At 55.1% G+C, this 19,687-nt stretch overlaps 7 protein-coding genes and 1 non-coding gene across 8 annotated transcripts; 2 read left to right on the top strand and 6 right to left on the bottom strand.

Annotated features, from left to right (window-relative positions):
• Nucleotides 1-302: 302 nt before the first annotated feature.
• On the bottom strand, nucleotides 303-1,525 carry CHGG_09808 (uncharacterized protein; the record flags this gene model as incomplete). Its single annotated transcript, XM_001227734.1, has 3 exons — nucleotides 303-492; nucleotides 570-672; nucleotides 1,414-1,525. 3 exons carry the CDS (start codon nucleotides 1,523-1,525, stop codon nucleotides 303-305), a joined length of 405 nt encoding a protein of 134 aa, XP_001227735.1.
• Nucleotides 1,244-1,341, bottom strand: CHGG_11231. Its single transcript has one exon. It is a non-coding gene; the product is annotated as a tRNA-Ser (tRNA).
• A 1,092-nt stretch (nucleotides 1,526-2,617) lies between the features above and the next one.
• On the bottom strand, nucleotides 2,618-2,951 carry CHGG_09807 (uncharacterized protein; the record flags this gene model as incomplete). Its single annotated transcript, XM_001227733.1, has 2 exons — nucleotides 2,618-2,679; nucleotides 2,882-2,951. 2 exons carry the CDS (start codon nucleotides 2,949-2,951, stop codon nucleotides 2,618-2,620), a joined length of 132 nt encoding a protein of 43 aa, XP_001227734.1.
• A 2,123-nt stretch (nucleotides 2,952-5,074) lies between these two features.
• CHGG_09806 (uncharacterized protein) lies at nucleotides 5,075-7,748 on the bottom strand (the record flags this gene model as incomplete). The annotated part of the gene is made up of 3 exons (XM_001227732.1): nucleotides 5,075-6,995; nucleotides 7,440-7,560; nucleotides 7,640-7,748. The coding sequence occupies 3 exons, from the start codon at nucleotides 7,746-7,748 to the stop codon at nucleotides 5,075-5,077; spliced, it is 2,151 nt and encodes a 716-aa protein (XP_001227733.1).
• A 4,452-nt stretch (nucleotides 7,749-12,200) lies between these two features.
• Nucleotides 12,201-13,004, top strand: CHGG_09805 (uncharacterized protein; the record flags this gene model as incomplete). The annotated part of the gene is made up of 3 exons (XM_001227731.1): nucleotides 12,201-12,255; nucleotides 12,314-12,655; nucleotides 12,718-13,004. The coding sequence occupies 3 exons, from the start codon at nucleotides 12,201-12,203 to the stop codon at nucleotides 13,002-13,004; spliced, it is 684 nt and encodes a 227-aa protein (XP_001227732.1).
• Nucleotides 13,005-13,501: 497 nt separating this feature from the next.
• CHGG_09804 (uncharacterized protein) lies at nucleotides 13,502-14,570 on the bottom strand (the record flags this gene model as incomplete). Its single annotated transcript, XM_001227730.1, has 3 exons — nucleotides 13,502-13,931; nucleotides 14,056-14,085; nucleotides 14,533-14,570. 3 exons carry the CDS (start codon nucleotides 14,568-14,570, stop codon nucleotides 13,502-13,504), a joined length of 498 nt encoding a protein of 165 aa, XP_001227731.1.
• A 686-nt stretch (nucleotides 14,571-15,256) lies between these two features.
• Nucleotides 15,257-16,640, top strand: CHGG_09803 (uncharacterized protein; the record flags this gene model as incomplete). The annotated part of the gene is made up of 3 exons (XM_001227729.1): nucleotides 15,257-15,476; nucleotides 15,564-15,742; nucleotides 15,870-16,640. 3 exons carry the CDS (start codon nucleotides 15,257-15,259, stop codon nucleotides 16,638-16,640), a joined length of 1,170 nt encoding a protein of 389 aa, XP_001227730.1.
• Nucleotides 16,641-17,270: 630 nt separating this feature from the next.
• Nucleotides 17,271-18,748, bottom strand: CHGG_09802 (uncharacterized protein; the record flags this gene model as incomplete). Its single annotated transcript, XM_001227728.1, has 3 exons — nucleotides 17,271-18,221; nucleotides 18,280-18,452; nucleotides 18,541-18,748. 3 exons carry the CDS (start codon nucleotides 18,746-18,748, stop codon nucleotides 17,271-17,273), a joined length of 1,332 nt encoding a protein of 443 aa, XP_001227729.1.
• Between the last annotated feature and the right edge of the window lie 939 nt (nucleotides 18,749-19,687).

Genomic DNA, 19,687 nt, shown 5'->3' with positions numbered 1-19,687 from the left:
ATACTCATCATGAGAAGTACAGCCACCAGCTCCCGTCCTTAGAGCAGCAGAAGTCCACACCTGCTTCCGCCATCTCTCTCCTTTTCCCGTCCTCATAATAATCCTATACTTACTCACTCCCCCCCCTCCCCCCCACTTACACTTACACTTAATTACACTTACCTCACACCCTCACTTCCCCCCCCCCTAAAACCATCCCCTGACACCCACCCTCCCAATAGTCCGTCTCCCCCCCCTCTTTAATAAATACCCTTCCACCCTCCTTCTCCACCACACACAAGCCGATGATGTTTCTCGCCGGTTCACGAGTGTGCCATGCACGCCAGCAGGTCGTAGGTCTTGGACCGGCTCGGGTCCTCGCTGATCTGGAAGTCGGGACAGATGTGGCCCTTGAGCTGCGCGTACTCGCACTTTTGGAAGGTCGAGGACGTTGGGCGTGCGGCAGCCGCAGCAGAAAGGTGTTGTAGCCGATGGTGCACATTTTGGACTTGGCTTTGGGTGGTGGGTTGGGTTGGGGGTGGTGTGGGATTAGTGATGTGTGGTTGTTGGGGTGGTTTTTGGTGGCTTACCTGGTGGTGGCGGTGGTGGTGTTGGTGCGTGGGTTGGGTGGAAGGTGGCTCGCTCGCTGCCTGGATCCCGGGCCTTTGTAGCTTGTGTGGAGTCTCGTCGTCCCTGTGAGGAATTAGTATGGACTCTGGACTTTAGAGACTTACCTATCTTCCGATCTGGGGTGAAGATGGAAGGTGGAGGCAAAAGGGGTTGGGGTGGGATCGAGGCAGTTGCTCTGTATGTTAGTGTATAGTGATGTGATGGGTAAGTGTGTTCTGGGGGGCGAGGAAAGGGTTTATATCTGGAATTTGATAATTATGTCTTCTCTTTTGTTGCTTCGTTTGTGTATTCTATTGTTGTTCCTTGTCGGGGTTGAGGAATTTCCGCCAATAAAGACGGCATATAATAGCATTGTTCGAACTTTCTTTACTGTCAACCAGGCAGTGGGAAACTTGCAAGCCTTTGGGTTTCCATTGATTCTTTGTTCCCATTTTTGGTAGGATGGTGATGGGTAGTGTTGAGCGTGTCTTTGCGCTCTGGAGACAATCGGGGAAAGAATCGGGGAAATCCATCACGTAGGAGGTTCGGGACACAGAAAAAAAAAAGAAGAGCAATAATCATAACCATAGCAATGATAGCCTTGATCCTGGCAAAAAGAAGAGACCTGCTGAGGGGGATGAGAGAGCAAAAGAATCGTCACCTGTAGGATTCGAACCTACGCTCCCGAAGGAACTGCCTCGCAGCTAACTATTAATTAGCAGGGCAGCGCGTTAACCACTCCGCCAAAGTGACTGACTGGTTGAATTCGACCGGTTGCTCAAATGATAATGACCGTCCGCTATTCCCGCCCCCCACAGGAGTGACCGTGCCCGCGCGCAGCGGGCACGCCAAAGGAGCCTGGAGGAACTTGCCGGCTGCAGGTAGGCCCCATAGCGGAGTCAACGATGTAATTGTTAAAGGCGGAAGAAGAAGCCATCTTGACTGCAATGGAATTATAAACAGTATCAGGAGATGATTGTAGTTTAGGTCAGAAAATCGGGATGGAAAGAACGTATCGAGTTCCTTGGATTGGGAAAATGGAGCACCGCGGTGTAAAAAAGGTGGCCTCTAGCACCGGTTTGACCTCATCGCCGATGTATGACGCCGCATTCATGTGAGGTCTCCAGTAGTTAAGCTATATCGTCATCTAGGGGCTTCAGTAATCAGATCCCGTAAAGATTAACCTCTGTGGCGTAATCTCACAGAGCTGATAGGTTCCGTGTATTTTGTGCGTCAAAGAAGCAATTTGCTTCGCTACCCTTCGTCACGTATTCCTGCTGAGCCAGGCAATCTTGGCAATGTTGACGTTCTCTGTAGTCGTGGTTCCAGGAATGGGACGTCATGGCCGAATCCGCGCAGACTGAAGCTGCTGATGAAGAAGCGGGTGCGTCGCTCTAGTAGTATAGTCAACCCATAATAGATGTTGACCCTGCAAACCTCATCTTTCGCCACTTTTTGACAGAAATCCGACTTTTTTGTTCGTGTTCGTGATTGTCAAGGAATGCGCGACGGAGGCATGCAAAAGCAGGAGCGAAGCAGCGAGTCACAGGGGCCCTGATGCCAAGTGCGGGTTAGCGGCTTTTCTCCGGCGATCCGATTGGCCAGGTGTCAAAGCATCAAATGGTCCGTGCACCACCACCGCTAAGACTAACTGCGAGATGCTGATTCAAGGAAGCAGAATGCAGATGACGCCAGACATCGAGATGCTATCGAGAGGAGTCGAAAAGGAGAAAAAAGCCAAAATTCTACAGTGAGAAGTCGACAGTACAGGTTAGAAATGACACCGTTTTTTGAGTTTTTTATAGAGTAAAAACTAGTCCGTGCTTAGAGCAGGCCATGGCATTTTTGACCTAAGGAACCTGGAGTTCCTCCAGGCATATATTTGTCACAGGGTGCAAGTACTTGAGCACAAGCTTGATAGTTGTCTCCACTCGGCTCTTTCGTAACGCCTCTGCCACTACCACGGCCCAGGTCGAGATGGTATTTAAAAGCCAAAGCATGTCGATCCTCCACTCCCACCAACATTGATTCACACATCGCCAATTCCTGGAGCAAGCAGCACCCTTAACCCCCCGGCCCCCAACCCAGCACCTAGCCAAACATACCATAATACGGGCAACTCGGGACCACACAGGGGTACTTATTCGACACGGTCGGCTTGTCCTTGGTCGACCGGCACTCGACTTGTTCTGTCGTTATCCAGGACGGTCAGCATTCGGGGCTGGAAACCGTTGATGGCCTGTTTACTTTCTGAAAGGGAGGGAGCGAGCGGCACAAGGGGGGATCGGCATACCACAACCCTCCAGGGTGGACGTAATTTCGTGGCCACAGCGGTGGTGGACGAAGATCTTGCGGTAGCACATCTTTTTGTTGGCAAAGTGATGTCACTGTACGGCGCGAAGGTGCGAAGGTTTCGAGATCGTATGGCGCCAAGCAGTGGACCGAGGTAGTTGTGTTGAAGTGTAGAGCGAAGGACGGGCCTGGGCTATCCTAAGAGACGACTCAATGAGGTGGGGCGGGTCGCAGATGTAGAGGTTATTCTCGATATCCAACAGATTGTTGTGATTATTCCTAGAACGAAAACGGAGTAGTTGCTTAGTAGGCTTCAATGATAACCTCGCTGGACAACACCACAGCCGAAGTCTGAAGATCGACACGACGGAGTCGTTGCATTTGTACTTCCACCTCGGGCACCTTGATGACTCCTCGACAAAACCGTAAGCGAGATAATATCAACCCCTCACCGCCGACCCAGCGATGGATGACAGCTGGTGGTGTATGTGCGTGGCAGCAAAGCGCGGAACTCCGACCACTCGGATATCTCCCGCATTCGACGTCAAGGGCCGCCAGCAGATCTAGCACTATGTGCCCGATCCCGCACATCATGTGTTCAAGCCTTCAAAGTCGCGGGAGCAAAAGGTAAACATTGCCGCTAAGACTAGCTATGGAACACCGCGCGTCTGGGGAGGGGGCCATCGACCGTGCGCCATCTATCCCATGCCTTCCACGATCTGGTAGGGTCCTTCGAGCGCCACCTGTGGCTGTGGATGGTTGCGTGTAGCCGGCTCTGCTGTCTCGTGAGCGCGCCAGAGGATGGTGTTCAATCTCACCAGCGTCCTTGGCTTGGTTGCTCCGCCATGCTGGTATATGAACACCCCATAACCCAAAGCTACACCCAATACCGTGTGATGCTTGGAACTGGTGGGGTGCCATAACGATGCTCTGTTATAGCCAGAATGAAAATTGCAGGATCGGCCGGACCAAAATAGGCCGGCGAGTCCTAAATCGAAGGCAATCTTGCTCTTCCGTCTGGTTCTTCCCCACCCCTAATTCGAGGGGAGGGGTTTCTGTGGGTGGAATATCATAACCCATAAACTCCACGGACCACCAGTTCCATTCCGTCAAGGGTTTATTCCGCCCGAGGCTACTGAGTTGAGATCAGCCGCAAGCCGACCCGCCCACGGCTGGTAGAGGTCCTAAGGCCTTTTTAACATAAGCCATCCCGTCACGTCATCCGATCTTCGGAGCGGCTAGGATAGGAAGCTCATGTTGCTAAAAGCCCTGGCGAAGACGTTCGAGATACCGTATAGGTACTCCAGTCAATAGCCCCTGCCACACGGATCAAGTGATGGGCCCTTCAAACCCCCACACCACGTCCCCCGCCCAGTCTCGAGTATCCTGCTGCCCGCTAATTTTGTCTCTCGCACATGGACAGCCGTGCTACTGTGCTGTGGCATCAATGCGACATCTGCACCAACCGTCCGGATGTAAATCCGAGACACAAGAGCCCTCTCGCGAAGGCTCGTGCCGCTGCTTATGCATACAGCCCCGGTCACCACAAACGACCGACCCCTGCTCGCTGTGGTCGCAACCCGGGCTTGGCCAAACCATCAGACGAACCGATAGCCCGGATGTTGACATACCGAGTCGATTTCTAAGCCGACGGTCCTTGTAACGGCCGTGATCGTGACAAGCCCGCAATAGGACTTTGTACCGTCTTAATCAGGTGAGTGAGGCCTCACCAGTCCCCCCACGCCTTCCCCGCCCATCCAGCAGCACACAGCACTCCCGCCCTCGAAGTAGCCCCGACCACAAGGCAATGCACCAACAGCAACACCAAACTCCTCCACCACCCTCCAGGCCATCTATAACTCTCACCATTCGCAACCGAGTTCTCGTCAGACGAGCTGTCTGGCTCAATCAACCCCAACCCCTGACCCGACTGCGCCAGGCCATTAGCCCCCGACCCAGTCCTCAACCTCCCCATCCCGCCCTCACCCTCCCCTCCCACGCCACCACCACCACTCTCATTCCCACTCCCACTCCCTCATCCCCATCACCCCCCCTCCCCAAATGTAAATCCCCCGCCCCCAACAACACCACCGCCCCCATGACCGCCCACTGCGCGCTATACGGCCAGCACACCCACGACAGCGACAGCACCTTCCCCGCAAACAGCACCAACCTCAACACCATGGCATGGTCATCAGCCCAGCGGCGGGCGCGCAGAACGGCCAGGACGGCACTCAACCTCACGCTGGCAGTCCGGGTCATGGGCGGGGCCATGAGCAAGGGGGGTGGCGATGGTGGCGGGGCTGATGGCGGATGATCCGACGACATTGGGGGTGCGCTGGGGGGAACGGGACGGGGTGCGTCGCGCGACCGGGCTGTGGGTGCGGCTGGGGCTGTTGTTGCTGCTGTGGCCGTGGTTGCTGCGGGAGAGGGTCATGGCGTGGGAGGAGGCTGGGTTGCGAGGGCGGTGGGAGCTTGCGGTGGAAGAGAGTGTGAGACGTCGCGCGAGGAGATTGCTGGTGGCTGAGGGCTGAGTGGAGGAGGCTTCGGGAGCGGCGCGGCTGAAGGGGCTCGGGAGGTCTTCGTCGGCGGCGCTACTGACGCGGGCGTGTTTGGTGGGGTCTGGGGGTTTAGTTCGGTGAGTGGACTGCTGTGAGTGCGGTGGTGGGGGAGGCAAACCTGGAACGGGGGTACTGGGAGGCATGGGAGAGTCTAAGTTCTGGACTCTTTGTCCGCTTAGGCCGAGTAGTGGGCTGGTGTTTCTAGAACCCCTCATCATACTGTCGAAGCTATACTCTCCTCCCATGGCCCCCATGATTTCACTGGCAGCCGGCCGGTCCGCAGGATTTACGGCCAGAAGTCTCGAGAGCAGCTGGTATAACTTTGACGGCAAATCCGGTCGAGCTTTCCTCTCGTCCTGAAACCCTTTCCAATGGGATATCTCGGCGCGCAGCTGGTCGACGTCCTCCAGCTCCTCTTGAACGCTGTTGGCATTGGCATACGGAAGACGTCCGAAACACATGAAATACAGGATCATGCCCAAGGAAAAGACGTCCGACTTGGTGGTGAAGTTGCCGTATCTGCCGCTGGCGTCCCTTTTCAGTACTTCCGGTGCGCAGTAAGAAATGGTCCCTGTTGACCCTGTTGATTTGCGGACCGCATTCTCTGGTTGCACTTCGCCAAAATCGCTGATCAGGCATTTCAGCTGGTTACCATCCTGGTGCAGAAGACAGTTGCTTGGCTTCAAGTCTCGATGGATGTAGTTGGCCGCGTGGAGATAGGATAGGCCAGACGTTATATCTTTAAAGAGCGAGTAAATCTCTTCCGGGGCCAGTCGCTTTTGGACCTGGGGACGTTCTGTCTGCCCCCTGGACCGGCGTCGCATTTGGGCCTTGAGCTCCTCCTTCGTCGCCTCTCTCGGCTTGTCACCAATGACGTACTGCAGCAAATCGCCCCCGTTGCAATATTGCTGCAGGATAAAGGCGCAGGCCACGCTCGGGCCGAAACGAGTGAGCTGGACGTCTTCAAGCCAGACGTGGCGGTAGGACACCAGATTGGGATGTGCCAGGTTGGCGAGCAGCTCAACCTCGACGAGCACCTTCTCCAACCAGGCGTGATCGTCCCCGACCGGAACACGCTTGCAAGCGAAGTGCCCGAGGTTGCAGCCATCGATTTCGTGCCGCACCAACAGCACGACACCCTTGCCTCCTCTGCCAAGTTCCCTCTCTTCAATGAAGAAGGTGTTGAAGTAATGTGGGCTGAATGCCTCCCGTTTTATGCGACCGCCGCTTTGCGGGGCAGGCGAGCTGCTGACAAACTCGACGTCGCCTTCATGTTCGTCATGGACCACAGCGGGAAGGGGTTGGACGAGGCGGCGGATTGGACTCGGGGGTGACTGGGACGAAGACGAATTGTTTGTGTTGTGTCCTGCGCGCAGCATGCGGAAATAATTGGGATCGACGAAATTGTCGCCATGGTGGGTGTTATCGTAGTGTCTATCCGGGGAGTTCGAGCGGAGGGGTTGATGGCAGGTCGGGCATTCGTGCAGCTGAAGACCCCTGATCTCGAGACGCTGCGACGATGGATCGCGGACGACGATAGCGTTGTGGTGTCGGCTGCGGTCGAGGTACGTTAGCAAGGTCCATGGCGTGATACATGATGGATCTTGCGCAGCCCTTCAATTGATGCCATTGGGGAATCGTCCGTCTTGCACGTGCGATTGATCCCGAAAGTCGATGGCGGGGCGTTTAGGGGAGTGAAGGGGGGGAGGGGTGATGAACAGGGTCGATGACGTACAGCACGATTTCGCGTCCTTCGCGTGGGTGGTATGGAACGAGCGACATATCGGGCTAAGTTGCCACCAAGTTGGGCCCTATACCCGAGCTGCCCATACTCTGAGATTGTGGCGCTCTGATGTAGTGTGAATGATGTTTCGAAGGTTCCCGTTTGTCGCTTTTGGGTTGTCGGTTTGTTGATGGTAACGGACAGGGTTTAGATGGTTGCCAGGTCCAAGTTTGGCGGGTTGCAGCTGCCAAGCCGCCGGTCGGCGATCCGCGTACCTATCGGGTGAGAGTGAATTGGTGCACTGGCACTTGCAGCGCCTGCAGGATACAGATTGCCTCGGCCCCGGATAGTCGGAGAATCTGGGCAATTGTAGTTGGGCAATCTTGTATCTCAACCCTAGTTACAGGGTGTAGTAGCGGTACCAAAAAATGGGGCTGCCGCGAGTTCAGCATCCGGCGCTGGGTGTTCTCGAGACGGGTCATTTGGGTTGTCAAGTCGGCCCTAAGATCTGCGATTGCATCGAGAATTGCTTGAGTAGCCCGGGGGCCGTTCGGTTCGGCGTTATCAAAGTTATTGTTGGCCATGGTGGATGTTACCTGGGGAGGCGAGAAACGCCCATGTACATACATACGAAAAATACCACGAAGGTTTTGAGTGGATGTGGATGTCGCGGGTCGGAGAAAAGTGCACGACCCCCATGCCCTTCGCAAACCCCGACTTCTCCGCCGACGGGCGCAGACAGAGTATCCCGGCCCACATTGGCCTCTCGCCGTCTACGATAACACCTTTGCTACGTATAGGTAACTGGGAGCCGCCGTATGTCCATTGCATCCCGAAGCGGTAATACGATTTCCCTCGCTCCACGTATCATGATGCATGCATGGGTCAGCAGGTTGTAAATTCCTGACGATGAGAACTTCCCCACTACCTGGGCAGCTGAGGTACGTGAACCTTGCTTTCCCTACAGACCAATTCGAATCAAAGACGTACATGAACCTGCATTTCGATGGTGCATTGGCCAATCGACGGACCAAGCAGGCTCGTCGGACCTTGTCGGTCTCCCCACCAACTATTGGATGCCAGGCAAAACAAGCTTTCGGGACACGACCGGACGACACCACGGTAACTTCAAGAACGATCCGTTGATGATGGCCATTGGCCTTGATTGTAACTGGTAGTGAAGGGTTGGTGTGACTTTGAGTTATTAAGGTAGTCAAGTCTCATTCCCACTTCTCCCATGTATCCAACCACCTCTGCACACGGTAGCAACCACACCACGTACCAGGATGGCAGTGCTCTACTTGACGTCTCTGGCTTATTTACCCAGAGCCCTCCCCAAAGCCGCCTTTAGTTTCTCGCGTTGGGTTGGGGGCGCAATGAACCAAACTGCCAACAGAGCCGCGCCATAAGTAATTACGGCCGTCAAAACCATGGTGACATAAAATGAGGTCTGGTTGGCAGAGGGATCTTCCTTGTCAAACAAATTCATGCCGAAGATGGACTAGGTTCTACGTAAGCCCCGAACCATATATGTGCGGGATCATGCACGGCTACTATGCTGCCGTACGTGGAGCGGCGGGGTAAGACTCACCGTAACGAAACTGAGCGGCAGATAGAAGATAGTCATGACGGTGAAGATGAAGAGATACGAGTTCACCTCGGTGCTTGCCGAAGCTTCCCTAAGTGACGTGGCGTTGAGAATCTGCGTCGGGGGTTAAGTAAGGTTGTCAGTCACGTCGCAGGCTCAGACATTCGTTGAGCCATTTCTTACCGCGTCCCGGAGGCTTTCAATCTCAGCCGTCTTGTCCTGGATACGACGGAGGAGCTGATCGGTCAACCTGTTCTTATTAAGCACCAGGATGTCCAAGTTCTCCTTGACAGCGAGTGCTCCTTCTTCCCCCAAAACGTCCCATCTAATGGCGTAACTGAGTTCGCTGATATGCGTGGAGGATTCGGTGATGTGAGTGGAAAAAGATCCTGAGCAGATGCAAGACCGAGCTGTACATGGCTGAAACTTGGAATGAATCGTCAAACATATGTTCAGAAATCCAATCCTTCCCTTATCACATCGTCGAGCTACACAGGGCCAGGAAGGTTAGCCTGAGTGGGCGGCAGAGCTTGGATGCGGAAGGGATGTGACAGTATGCTGGAAGAGGACGCACATTAACATTGACGATAGTGTTAATCTCATCTAGGCTGGCATTCCAGGCTGCTGCCCAGTCCTCTAGCCACACGGATACGGTATTTTGTAAGGCGTTGTCGACGGGAAGCCGCGGTGCTTTGAGAACCGGGCCAGGCGCCATGGCGTTGACCCGGATACCCTTCCGAACCTGCTGGTTGCTCAGGCCGCGTGTGAAGGACACAATAGCACCCTTCGTCCGAAAGGTGTAGTCGAAGGAGGTCAGGCCGGCCAACGGTAGGCGTTGATGCTGGCATTGTTGACGATGGTGGCCTGCCCCGTTTCATGTGCGGCAGCGCATACTTGGCCAGGAAGAAATAAACGACGTCGAGCTCTGAGCAAAGCCACGATCCAGTTTCAACCCAGTACCGACAGTTACTGGCTCCTGCATAAGCGAACTTATTGCTCGCTTGCTATCGTCCAAAACCCGCGAGGTAACGACGAAGCACCGAGTATGATATAGAATTCTGAGCATCCATCGTGCGCTAGTCTCATAATGAGTACTTCGAGGTCCCGTACTCGGCCAGGGTGCCGCGTAGGCTTGTCCAAAACAAACAAAGGGGTCATGAATGTTCTCGTCGTGCTCTGGGCCTCTGTGTGTTTGGACAGCAAGAAAGGCTAACACCGGCAGTGGGAGGATGCCCCCCGAACGGCTGAAGTCGAGACACCTGCGAGTGTTAGCCAGCCACTCAAAAATAGTTGTTACGTAGATCGAGTAACTGTGGATTTGCATCGGGATAGTCACCATATTCGTCCATGCACTGGTGCTCTGACAGTCGTATCAGCGACTCGGTCGGGCTCGCCAACAGGTTCTTCCGGGAATACAGCATCCTTCAAGCTCAACGAAGGCCTCTGTTTCCAGGTCGCCGCCACTGCTCATCCCCTTCGAGGAAGCGCTTTACGTGCCAGTTCAGCCTTCGTAAAGTCTCATCGTCGACATAAATAGAACTGGAACAAGGACGCGTGCACGGGACCAAAGAGCGCCGCGTTCCAGAAGAATAGCGGGCGGCCGACATGGTCATCCATTGAGCGCTTGTCTCGGGCCTCCCACTGGGCCCTGCCTTCACCGAGGTTTAGCAAAGGAGATTTGCTCCCACTCGGCCCAGTGCGCCTGGGCTGGTTGGCGGGTGGAATTTTGCCGGATGAAACATAGGCCACGACCCATGTCGATCTTTGGCCGTGACAGGTAGCACTGATGCATGGAGAGAGGTTTTCGCGCGTGGCATTGCGGCATGAGGAGATGAAGGCTCTCCTCTGCCACAATGCCATCTTTACAGGGTCTTGCCCCAGCCATGAGTATGGGATAGCGCTGTTTAGCCGGCAGGTAAAGGTATGCACCTCCTATTTTGACGATTAGATTTCGTAGGTACCTAGGTAAGCAGACATCGACAAAGCACTTTTCGGTCACATCCAGCAAACCGAGGAGTGAGAATTGGCTGACGTACTTGATAAGGTTGTGGGCATTGGGGGCCCTCAATCTTTTGGGAGTCGCTCGGGTCTCTCCATTTCTCTTCCGGCCATGTTTCCGATGGCTTTATTGGCATGCTCGAGGTATTCCGTTGCTCAACAGAAACTGTGGAGCGCACGGGAGGGCTGATTGTTTGTATGTATGCCGGTTTGGATAGAAAGGAGTTGAGATGACCTGCCTTGATTTGGTTTTTGCTTGGTTTGGGTGATGGTATTCAAGACAGTGGGGCTTCAGAGACAAGTAAGCCGGGCTACGGAGCCTACACAGTATTTGCGCTCCCTGAAACGCGCGTGAAACGCGCGTGACGCGTTACGCGGTCGGCGATAGCTACCGCGCCACTCAAAAACAGCAGCCCGGACCCAGCACATTTTGTCCATGTGGAATTGTGCTAACTGGCTTTGACAGCCCTGGTCTTGGACGCCCACAACATTGAAGGTGAAGGGGGATGATAAAAGAGACAGCGCACTGTTGGTCCCGCCTTGGATATCTCTAGCATGATCTACGATGTGAACAGAGTGTGGATAACGACTGAAGTGGTCTGCCTCGGATCACTGTAAATCTCCCGCCCTGAGTGCTAAATCTGGAAACCTCATGCCATTCTAGGAAGAAAAAGGCGTTGATTAGCAGAGGGCTTCTTCTTGTTTCTTGACCTTCTCGAGCTTCTCTTCCCCGAGGCCAGAATGTGGGCCCTATTATCGTAAGGGGCTACTTCGGACGTTCTCTCAAGCAGTGGTGGTTGCAGTGGTTACGTGGGTGCGTGGTTACCTCTTCCTACACTTCATGGAGGACATCCGCTCAGCCGTTGGCCGCGGAGGAGGTGTGGGGGGCCTGCGCAACTGACAAATCTCGTTGAAACAAGATTTCGACGCGCATGTTGATGCGAGTGTCGACGGATCCACAACTCGAGGAGCGCCATGCCGAAAGAACCGTCTCGGAGCCTCTGCACCCCAGGATGCCGATCTCAGATGGGATGGGATTGTCGATACCCCAGATCAGGTGGAACAGGGGACTACTTTATTCGGTTCGCCCAGGATTCGCCAAAGGGGCAAGACCAATCTAAAAACAAAAATCCAACTGGCTGGCGAGCCCGGGGTGCTTTTACCCGCGGCCCTTTACCCGTTGGGCGGCACTCGTTCCTTGGCAGGGCGGGACATGGAGAGCCGCTCCCGGTTTCGCTTACACGGATTCGACGGCTTCGACGGGTTTGTTATGGAGATGGCCGGGAATAGGAGAAGAGGTGAGCGATCAGGCGTATAAAATGGTCATCATTCAGAGAGCTGGGAGACGGCCCCTGACTTTCTGGTTCGCGTCGCCCGATCGAGCTCTTAGCCTGTCCTTCACGACTTACAGACAACCGATCCTCTGTTGTTGAACCACTTACCAGACAAGATGAAGCTGACCCTTGCCACCGCTGTGCTCGCGGCCGCTCTCGCCGAGGCGCATTGTAAGCCATCCCCTTCTCTCTTGCCCGGCCTGCCGTGCTAACACAGCCATCTGCCTAGACACCTTCCCCAGCGTCGACGACTCGGCCGACTGGCAATATGTCCGGACGACGACCAACTACCAGAGCAACGGCCCCGTGACGGACGTCACCTCGGACCAGATCCGGTGCTACGAGCGCGACCCGGGCACAGGCGCCCCCGAGACCTACTCGGTCACGGCCGGCAAGGTCCTCAACTACAACGCCAAGGCCTCCGTCTCCCACCCGGGCCCCATGGCCTTCTACATCGCCAAGGTCCCCGAGGGCGAGACCGCCGCCACCTGGGACGGCTCGGGCGAGGTCTGGTCCAAGATCTACCAGGAGATGCCCGAGTTCGGCGCCAGCATGACCTGGTCCAGCGACGGTACGCCTCCCCATCCCCCCACCAACACTCCCACCAACTAACCTCTTTTTGTTTTCTCACAGGCGCCAAATCCATCCCCGTAACCATTCCCAGCTGCCTGTCGGACGGCGAGTACCTGCTCCGGGTGGAGCACATCGCGCTGCACAGCGCGGGCAGCGCGGGCGGCGCGCAGTTCTATCTCAGCTGCGCGCAGCTGTCCGTCACGGGCGGCAGCGGCTCGTGGAGCCCCAAGAGCAAGGTCGCCTTCCCCGGCGCCTACTCGGCCACCGACCCGGGCATCCTCATCAACATCTACTACCCCGTGCCGACGAGCTACACGCCGCCGGGGCCGGCGGTGGAGAGCTGTTAGGTGCGGTAGGGTGGATGGGGGGTTGGTGGGGTGGTGTTGTAGGTATGTAGGTAGGAAGGGAGTGGAACTGGGGGGGATGTATGTTCGATGTATATGGTTGTAGCCGACTCAAGTCTTTTTGTTCAGGCTGTTCGCAGAATCTACCCAGCTTCTGGGTTGCGGTGCCGTGCTTCTTCAACTAGATTCTATTGATGTCCCTTTGTAACGTACTATGAGATCGAGGGCTCGTAACTCGCAGTGGGGACTGAAAAGGGGGTGGAAAGGATCAGCTTGGATTCGGCCCCCATCACGTTGCACTCTAATTGACATAATAAATATTATTATTCATACTCCGCTATGCCCTAGGGCGTGCCGGACCCTCAGCTATTTAGTGTACAGGAAAACCGTGCCCTCCCGGGCCGGGTGAAAAACCCATACCAACAATCAAAGAACGATGCGTTCTGGTGAGTCTGCGTATACAAAGAGAGGAGGCCTCCTGGCCTCCGAACGGGGGCGCTTCAGGCCGCCGCTTCCAGCTCGAGCCTCCTGGCTAAGTTGTACATCGGCAGCTTCCCCGAGTCCTTCAGCCAGTCGAGAACTCTCCTCGCGAGCCGTGCAGTCGTGGGATTGATGCCGTGTAGAACAGAGTAAAAGTCCCGTCGTGTCCGAATTCCAGTCCTCTCCCATCTTCGAGCCAACGGTGGGGCCAAACACCACACTACTAGGTGTTCGGCAGTCTCTCGTCCCTCGCCACACTCGCAGGCAGGCGTCAGAACCTCCGGGACTCCCCGTGTGAACAAGAAGACCCGTAGGCCTATTGCTCCCGTCCGGATTTGAATCAGCAGTGAGCTCTTCGCCTTGTTGAGACCGTCATGCCTCCTTAGGGTTTCGTTCCGGAATAGCGTCTCCTGCTGATGGTCAAAGTCGTCCGCCGGCCTGGTGATTGCCCTGCCGTCCCGTTCCTTTAACCACCACGCCCGCTATAATATCAGTCTACCATTAAGACCAACTAATGTACGGATCCCTCTCCGTTTCGCCCGAATTAATAACGCCGACCTGCGAAAAGACTCACTGTCGTGGTCCCCATGCCGCTTCTTCCCGTCTATACATTACGTAGGTAGCTGGGAATCTGGGAAGCTGCAAATATCAGTTGCCGTCTGGCCTCGGCACACAAAGGTTGGGCTGCGTGGTGGGTTGGCGGTTGGGGAATTGTAATCAACAACCCCTGCTTGGTTGAAAGAGAGATGAGATATACATGTACTCAGCAAACGAGAAACCGAGGGCTCTAGGACTTTTGTGGCCTGGGACGGGTCTGGGCCGTTTGTAATCGCCACGGAGACGAGCGCCTAGATCCCAACCCTTTCCGCGTTCCTCTTGTCGGATCTCTCTGCCTCAGCTGGTCGTAAGGTTTCAAGTCGCCTTTCCACCGCTTCTCTTCTACCTCCCGCAGTGGTCCGGGAAAGAACTCTCATAGAAGGTAGCTACTCAGCGTTGGGTGGACTATATAAAAGTCCAAACTTCCGTTCATGACCTTCTTCGTGCGGCTTACTTCCACCCTGCTAAGCGAGAGGATTTTCGGAGTGCCATGATGCCGATCTTCGGAGGGACGGGGGGCTATGACGCGCCAACTGCATCACATACCTACCCGGCTCTGACACTTAACCATGTAACTGCCGAGTCACAGATGTGCCCGTGACATCAAGATTAAAAACATGAGCGTTAAACATCCGCGGCTATCAACCCACTGGCCGAACATGGTGTAGCCACGTCAAAATCCAGGGGCGGGTATCTATCTACCTAACTATGGATGAGTCGTCCACTTCCTCGTTGTTACGGTTTCCCGGAAAGTGTCCTGGGCCGTCAACGGTAACGTCTAGCTAAAAATACCATGCTGCTTGCATTCATAGTTCGAAGGGACCGTCGGGCAGTAAATGTTTTGAGAATGGTCGGGCTGTCTTGATTCGGAGATTTTCGATGTTGGACCATCCGGAGTGTTTTTGGTCTCTCCTTCGGCTCAGTACTGGCCCCATATTTACACAAGCACGCACTGTGTCCAATGCCGGGTCTGGGGTTGCACCGCTCCGCATCCTCAGTTTCGTTTCTCGGACCCCCAGCGTGGTGGAACTCACGGGTGCCGGGACTGTCGCCTAATTTCACCACTCTTGCTTCTGGGAAACGTCCTATTTCAGCTTAGTAGGACTGTATATGGTATGCTTGAGGTGACTATTCCAGCTACAGCCGCTGTCCTAGGTTTCGCATATATCCTAATTACCATGGCGCAACCTTCCGCCGTTGTTGAAAGCTTCCAGCATTCTCTCAGCGTAAACACAGAGAACGAGTACAATGTTGGACAGAGCGAGGACGAGAATACACCAAACGAGAACACCGAGTCCCAAGCGCGAAATGGCGACTCCTGTTTGCCGCCCGTCGACCGGGGGAAGGATGCGTGGCTGTTTTTAGCCGCTTGTTATGTCATTGAAGCTGTAACATCCGGTGAGTTTTGCCCAGTGTCTTCAAGCTCACATATGTCTTCCACGTGGATGGGCCCGCCCTGAATCTTACCTCTCTCATTATTACCAGGGAATCATGTATCTGGCGACGCCATTCGTGCTTACCATATGCCGCCTGTACCCTCGCTGGGCCCGATGGTCCACGCTTGCCGGACTCTTCCTGGCGTGTCTGTCTCTGGGGGCCAGCTCATTCTGCAACAGCGCGCTTCAGCTCATCGGGGTCCAGGGAGTGCTCTTCGGCGTCGGTGGGTGTGTGGCATACTGCCTTTCCACGCTGTACATCGACGAGTAGTTTTCCCGCCGCAAAGGCCTCGCCTACGGCCTCGTGTGGAGCGCCGCAGGGGTCGGTGGTGTTGTCTTCCCTCTTGTCCTCCAGGCTTTGCTCGATAGTCTTGGGTTCCGGACAGCCTTGAGAATCTCAGCCGGCATCCTCTTTGCGTGCTCGGCTCCTCTGGCTTTCTACGTTAAGCCCAGACTCCCGTACTTCGCGAATCCCCACAACGTTAAAAAGCCCTTCGACATGCGGTTCGTCATGCCCAGGCGGTTTGTCCTCCACCAAACGTCGAACGTGGTTGAGGCAACGGGCTACTTCCTCCCGGGCATTTACCTACCAACCTACGCCCGCGAGACCTTCGGCACTTCAACGTTTATGTCCGCGCTGACGCTTATGCTGATCAACATCTCCGCGACGGCCGGCCTCGCCATCATGGGCTCCATGACCGACCGGCTGTACGTCACGACTTGCATGATCATCTCGGCGGTGGGCGCATCCGTCTCTGTTTTGGTGGTCTGGGGGCTGGCGAAATCTCTTCCTGTCCTGTACGTGTTCTGCGTCTTGTACGGCATATCGGCCGGGTCCTGGGCATCGACCTGGCCGGGAATCATGAAGGAGGTGTCGCAGAACAGTGAGGAGGAGGGGTACGGCCACATTGACCCGGGCATGGTGCAGGGTCACCTTTGTGTTGGGAGGGGAGTCGGGAATGTCATTTCCGGGCCCTTGAGTAATGCTCTCATTAGGGGTATGCCGTGGAAAGGGCAAGTCATGGGAGGGTATGGAACTGGCTATGGCGTGCTGATCGCGTATACTGGCCTAACGGCTGTGCTGAGTGGCATGACGTTTCTGTGGAGGCTCCTGGGTCTGCGTTGAGGAGGTTAAAGACGGTTGTGTGCATCCACATATGCCAGCGAAACGTTAACGATAGATTCTTTACCTTCTCCTCGCCCTCTCCCGGGCTGGTTCCCGGGAATAAGGTTTGTTACCTGGATGAACGGGGATAATCCGGTGCCGGATGCACACGCCTCGGAGCCGCCGGCGGCGACTAGGATGCCGGAGCAGGGCGGGTAAGGGGGAACTCCCGCGCGAACGAGAGCCCGGGGAGGGCGTTTGCGCTGATGCGTAGGGTTGGGGGTACGCACCAATCACCCCGTGCAGTTGAGAAGTCGAGCTCCGGTTTGGGCGGCTACGAGCGTGGCATGTATGTTGTCGGGGAGACGCAAAAAACAGCCAACCTTTAAGCTGGTGATGATCCTCACCATTGTACATCATGGATTGAATAAAGGGGGTTATAAGGTGGTCTTCTGGGACAGTTCAAAACATACGGACAGTTGATTTAAGCAGAATAAATGGCCCAAGACGGTTGGATTCTAAGTATGGATGTGTGGAAGTGCCTGCATAAGCGTAGGTTTCATGGTAACTTGTCTTCCGCCCGGGTTGACCACCCAAGATGTTGCGGACTCCCAATCAGTATTTCAGCGCAGCTATCAACATACATCTGACCTACCATACCGTCTCAGACGCTGATACCTCGCTTTGCGATGTAAAGCGGCCCGGGTCGGTAATGTAAGCGTGGACTAGGTCTCTAGCAGCGAGAGCGTCCTCCAAGCTGTCATGGCCCTTGTTGCCTACCTGAATCGCCCGCCCCAAGTGCTTCATGGTGAGTGCCTTGAGTGACATGCCGTCAGGGTTGTTTTTGCGGCGTGGCTGTTTATTGCCCGGCTTTCTTTCTGAGGCCTTATCCCCTTCTTTGGGCTTGTTCGCTTCCCTGGCCTTAACTCCTTCCTTGGATTCCACCCCGTCCTTGTCGTAAAGCTTTGCTACTCCCTTTTTGTTTAGCTCAGCGTCTTCTGAAGTGCCGCCGAGCCCCGCGCCTTCCTTGGGCTCGTCCCATTTGGCCTCTTCCTCTTCCTTCTTCCTTCTCTCTCGTTCCGCTTTTAACTCGGCTTCCTTCCGCCGAGATGATTCAATGAGAAGAGAGTCGACTACGCGATGGTGGATCCATCGGAGAGAGAGAAGATCGCTTTGAGCCCCGTGTCCAATGACGATGGTGGATGGTCCCACGTATCGAAAGATGGCCTTTCGAGCAGCGGCTTTGCCTAGGATACATTTGTGTTCTCGGCGCGCCCTCTCCATGTCGCCTTTTGTAACGCCCGACCATCGCGTATTGAAGTGCATCATCGGCACGTCAGGGTAGACCAGGCTGTCAATGAGAGCCTTTCCAGTGAAGTAGTCAACAACGGTAAGACGGATGAGTTCGCTATCGCCGTCGAAAGCGGTGCCCATCTCACAGTCGATGGCTACTGCGGCGCGATGGCTGGGCTTTGTTTCAGGAGCGGTGACATGGCACTGCCAGCGCCGCTCGTTTGCTCCGTTCTGGTCATCTCGCACGTCGTGGTCCTTCTTGATCGTGCAAGGGTCTTCGCTAACATGCTTCCGGCAGCATGTCCACACCTGAAAAGGCCGAGATCAGTTTTTTGATTCCAAGTCAACAGCTCGTGAATTGCCTTACTTTGTAGACCACCTTTCCAGTGTGGAACCTGCAATCCAATGGCTTTGGGTTCGCGACGTCAGTGCCACGATGATTCGGGTTTTCCTGCGCCTGAGAGCCGCTCTCCTCAGTTTTCGGTGACTTGTTTTCGGCAACTTCGGTCTTGTGGTGTCGAATGCGAGGTGGCTTTGCAACTGTATAGCGTGTACGTCAGTAAGTTGACTACCTTAAATAAAACCGGTCATTTCTCGGCCGGTGTTATGAAGGCAGTTCGTGACTCACCTCTGATCCCGCATCTACTGCATCGTCTCTTTTGATCGAGTTCGGCATCGGTGAGCTTCTCGACCACATAACCAGCCCGCTTCAAGGCTTTGATGGAGGCAACCAGCTTGTTTAGCTGTTCGACTGATTCCGCGTTCTGCTGAATGGGTCCCGTAGTGCTGACCACCGTGCCTTCTTTGAGGGCTGAGAAGGCGCCGTTTTGAGCCATGATCAAAGTTTTTGACGCAAATTACTTCCCACGATGATAAAATGCCGCACAGAAGTTGGAGTTGGGATGCGCTTTAAGGTTTGGGATGGATAGTCCGGCGAGAAGAAATCATGGGCGGCCGCTCAAGGCAGCAGCTTGCAAGGCTCACTTGTTGGAGGCCCAACAACGACAAATGCTGCATGTTGCACAAAGACCGCACGTGATGCAACAGTGAATTGGAGGACAATGCTCTGCCCCAATTGACGGGAAAGCTGCAACTGCCCCAGTCAGTGGCTGCACGATAGGTTCAACGCTGCCCTCGGTTGCTGGACCCGCAATCCATCGACCAAGAGCGAGGCCAACCCGAGTACCCGACTATTCTGGGCTACCTCAAGTGCTGAGGTAATGTACTATTTTATCCAAGGCTGTCTCGCATAACGTCCGAGTAACAGCTCCTTTACTATGAGTTCAAGTCAGCTGCAAGGCTGAGTGAAGCAACCATCCTCCAACCTTCGAAAGTCTCTAGGCAGATTACCGGGGGCTTGATGGTACCCTCCCATAATGCAGCAGTTAATGGTCCAGTGTTCCTTCCGGGTTGCAATTCTTATTTTCCCTTGGAGGTCGTCGACCTGTTACGGTTTTCTTTTCTTCCAGTGCGTCCGCATTTTAAGCTGGAGATTTTCGAAGCTTTCTCCATCCGCAAGCCGCCCTCAAGCCGCCATGCCTAACAAACTTGGAGATAAAAAGCATCACAACCCAGTATTCAGCCCACCCCGTCCATCTACCGCAAATAAACCAACAACGCCTCCGCCGCCTTGACCTCAAACGCCGCCTGCCCGTTCTCCACCCTCGTTGTCTCGAACACCTCCTCCCCCGCCACCACGCACGTCCCATCCGTCCACTTCTGCCCCCCAAACGAGATCTCATCCCCCCGATCCACCCTCGCCAACGAACTCGCCC

Source organism: Chaetomium globosum, genomic scaffold, assembly GCF_000143365.1.
Source record: "Chaetomium globosum CBS 148.51 scaffold_7 genomic scaffold, whole genome shotgun sequence".
Taxonomy (NCBI): domain Eukaryota; kingdom Fungi; phylum Ascomycota; class Sordariomycetes; order Sordariales; family Chaetomiaceae; genus Chaetomium; species Chaetomium globosum.
This window is presented reverse-complemented; position numbering and strand designations above follow the sequence as displayed.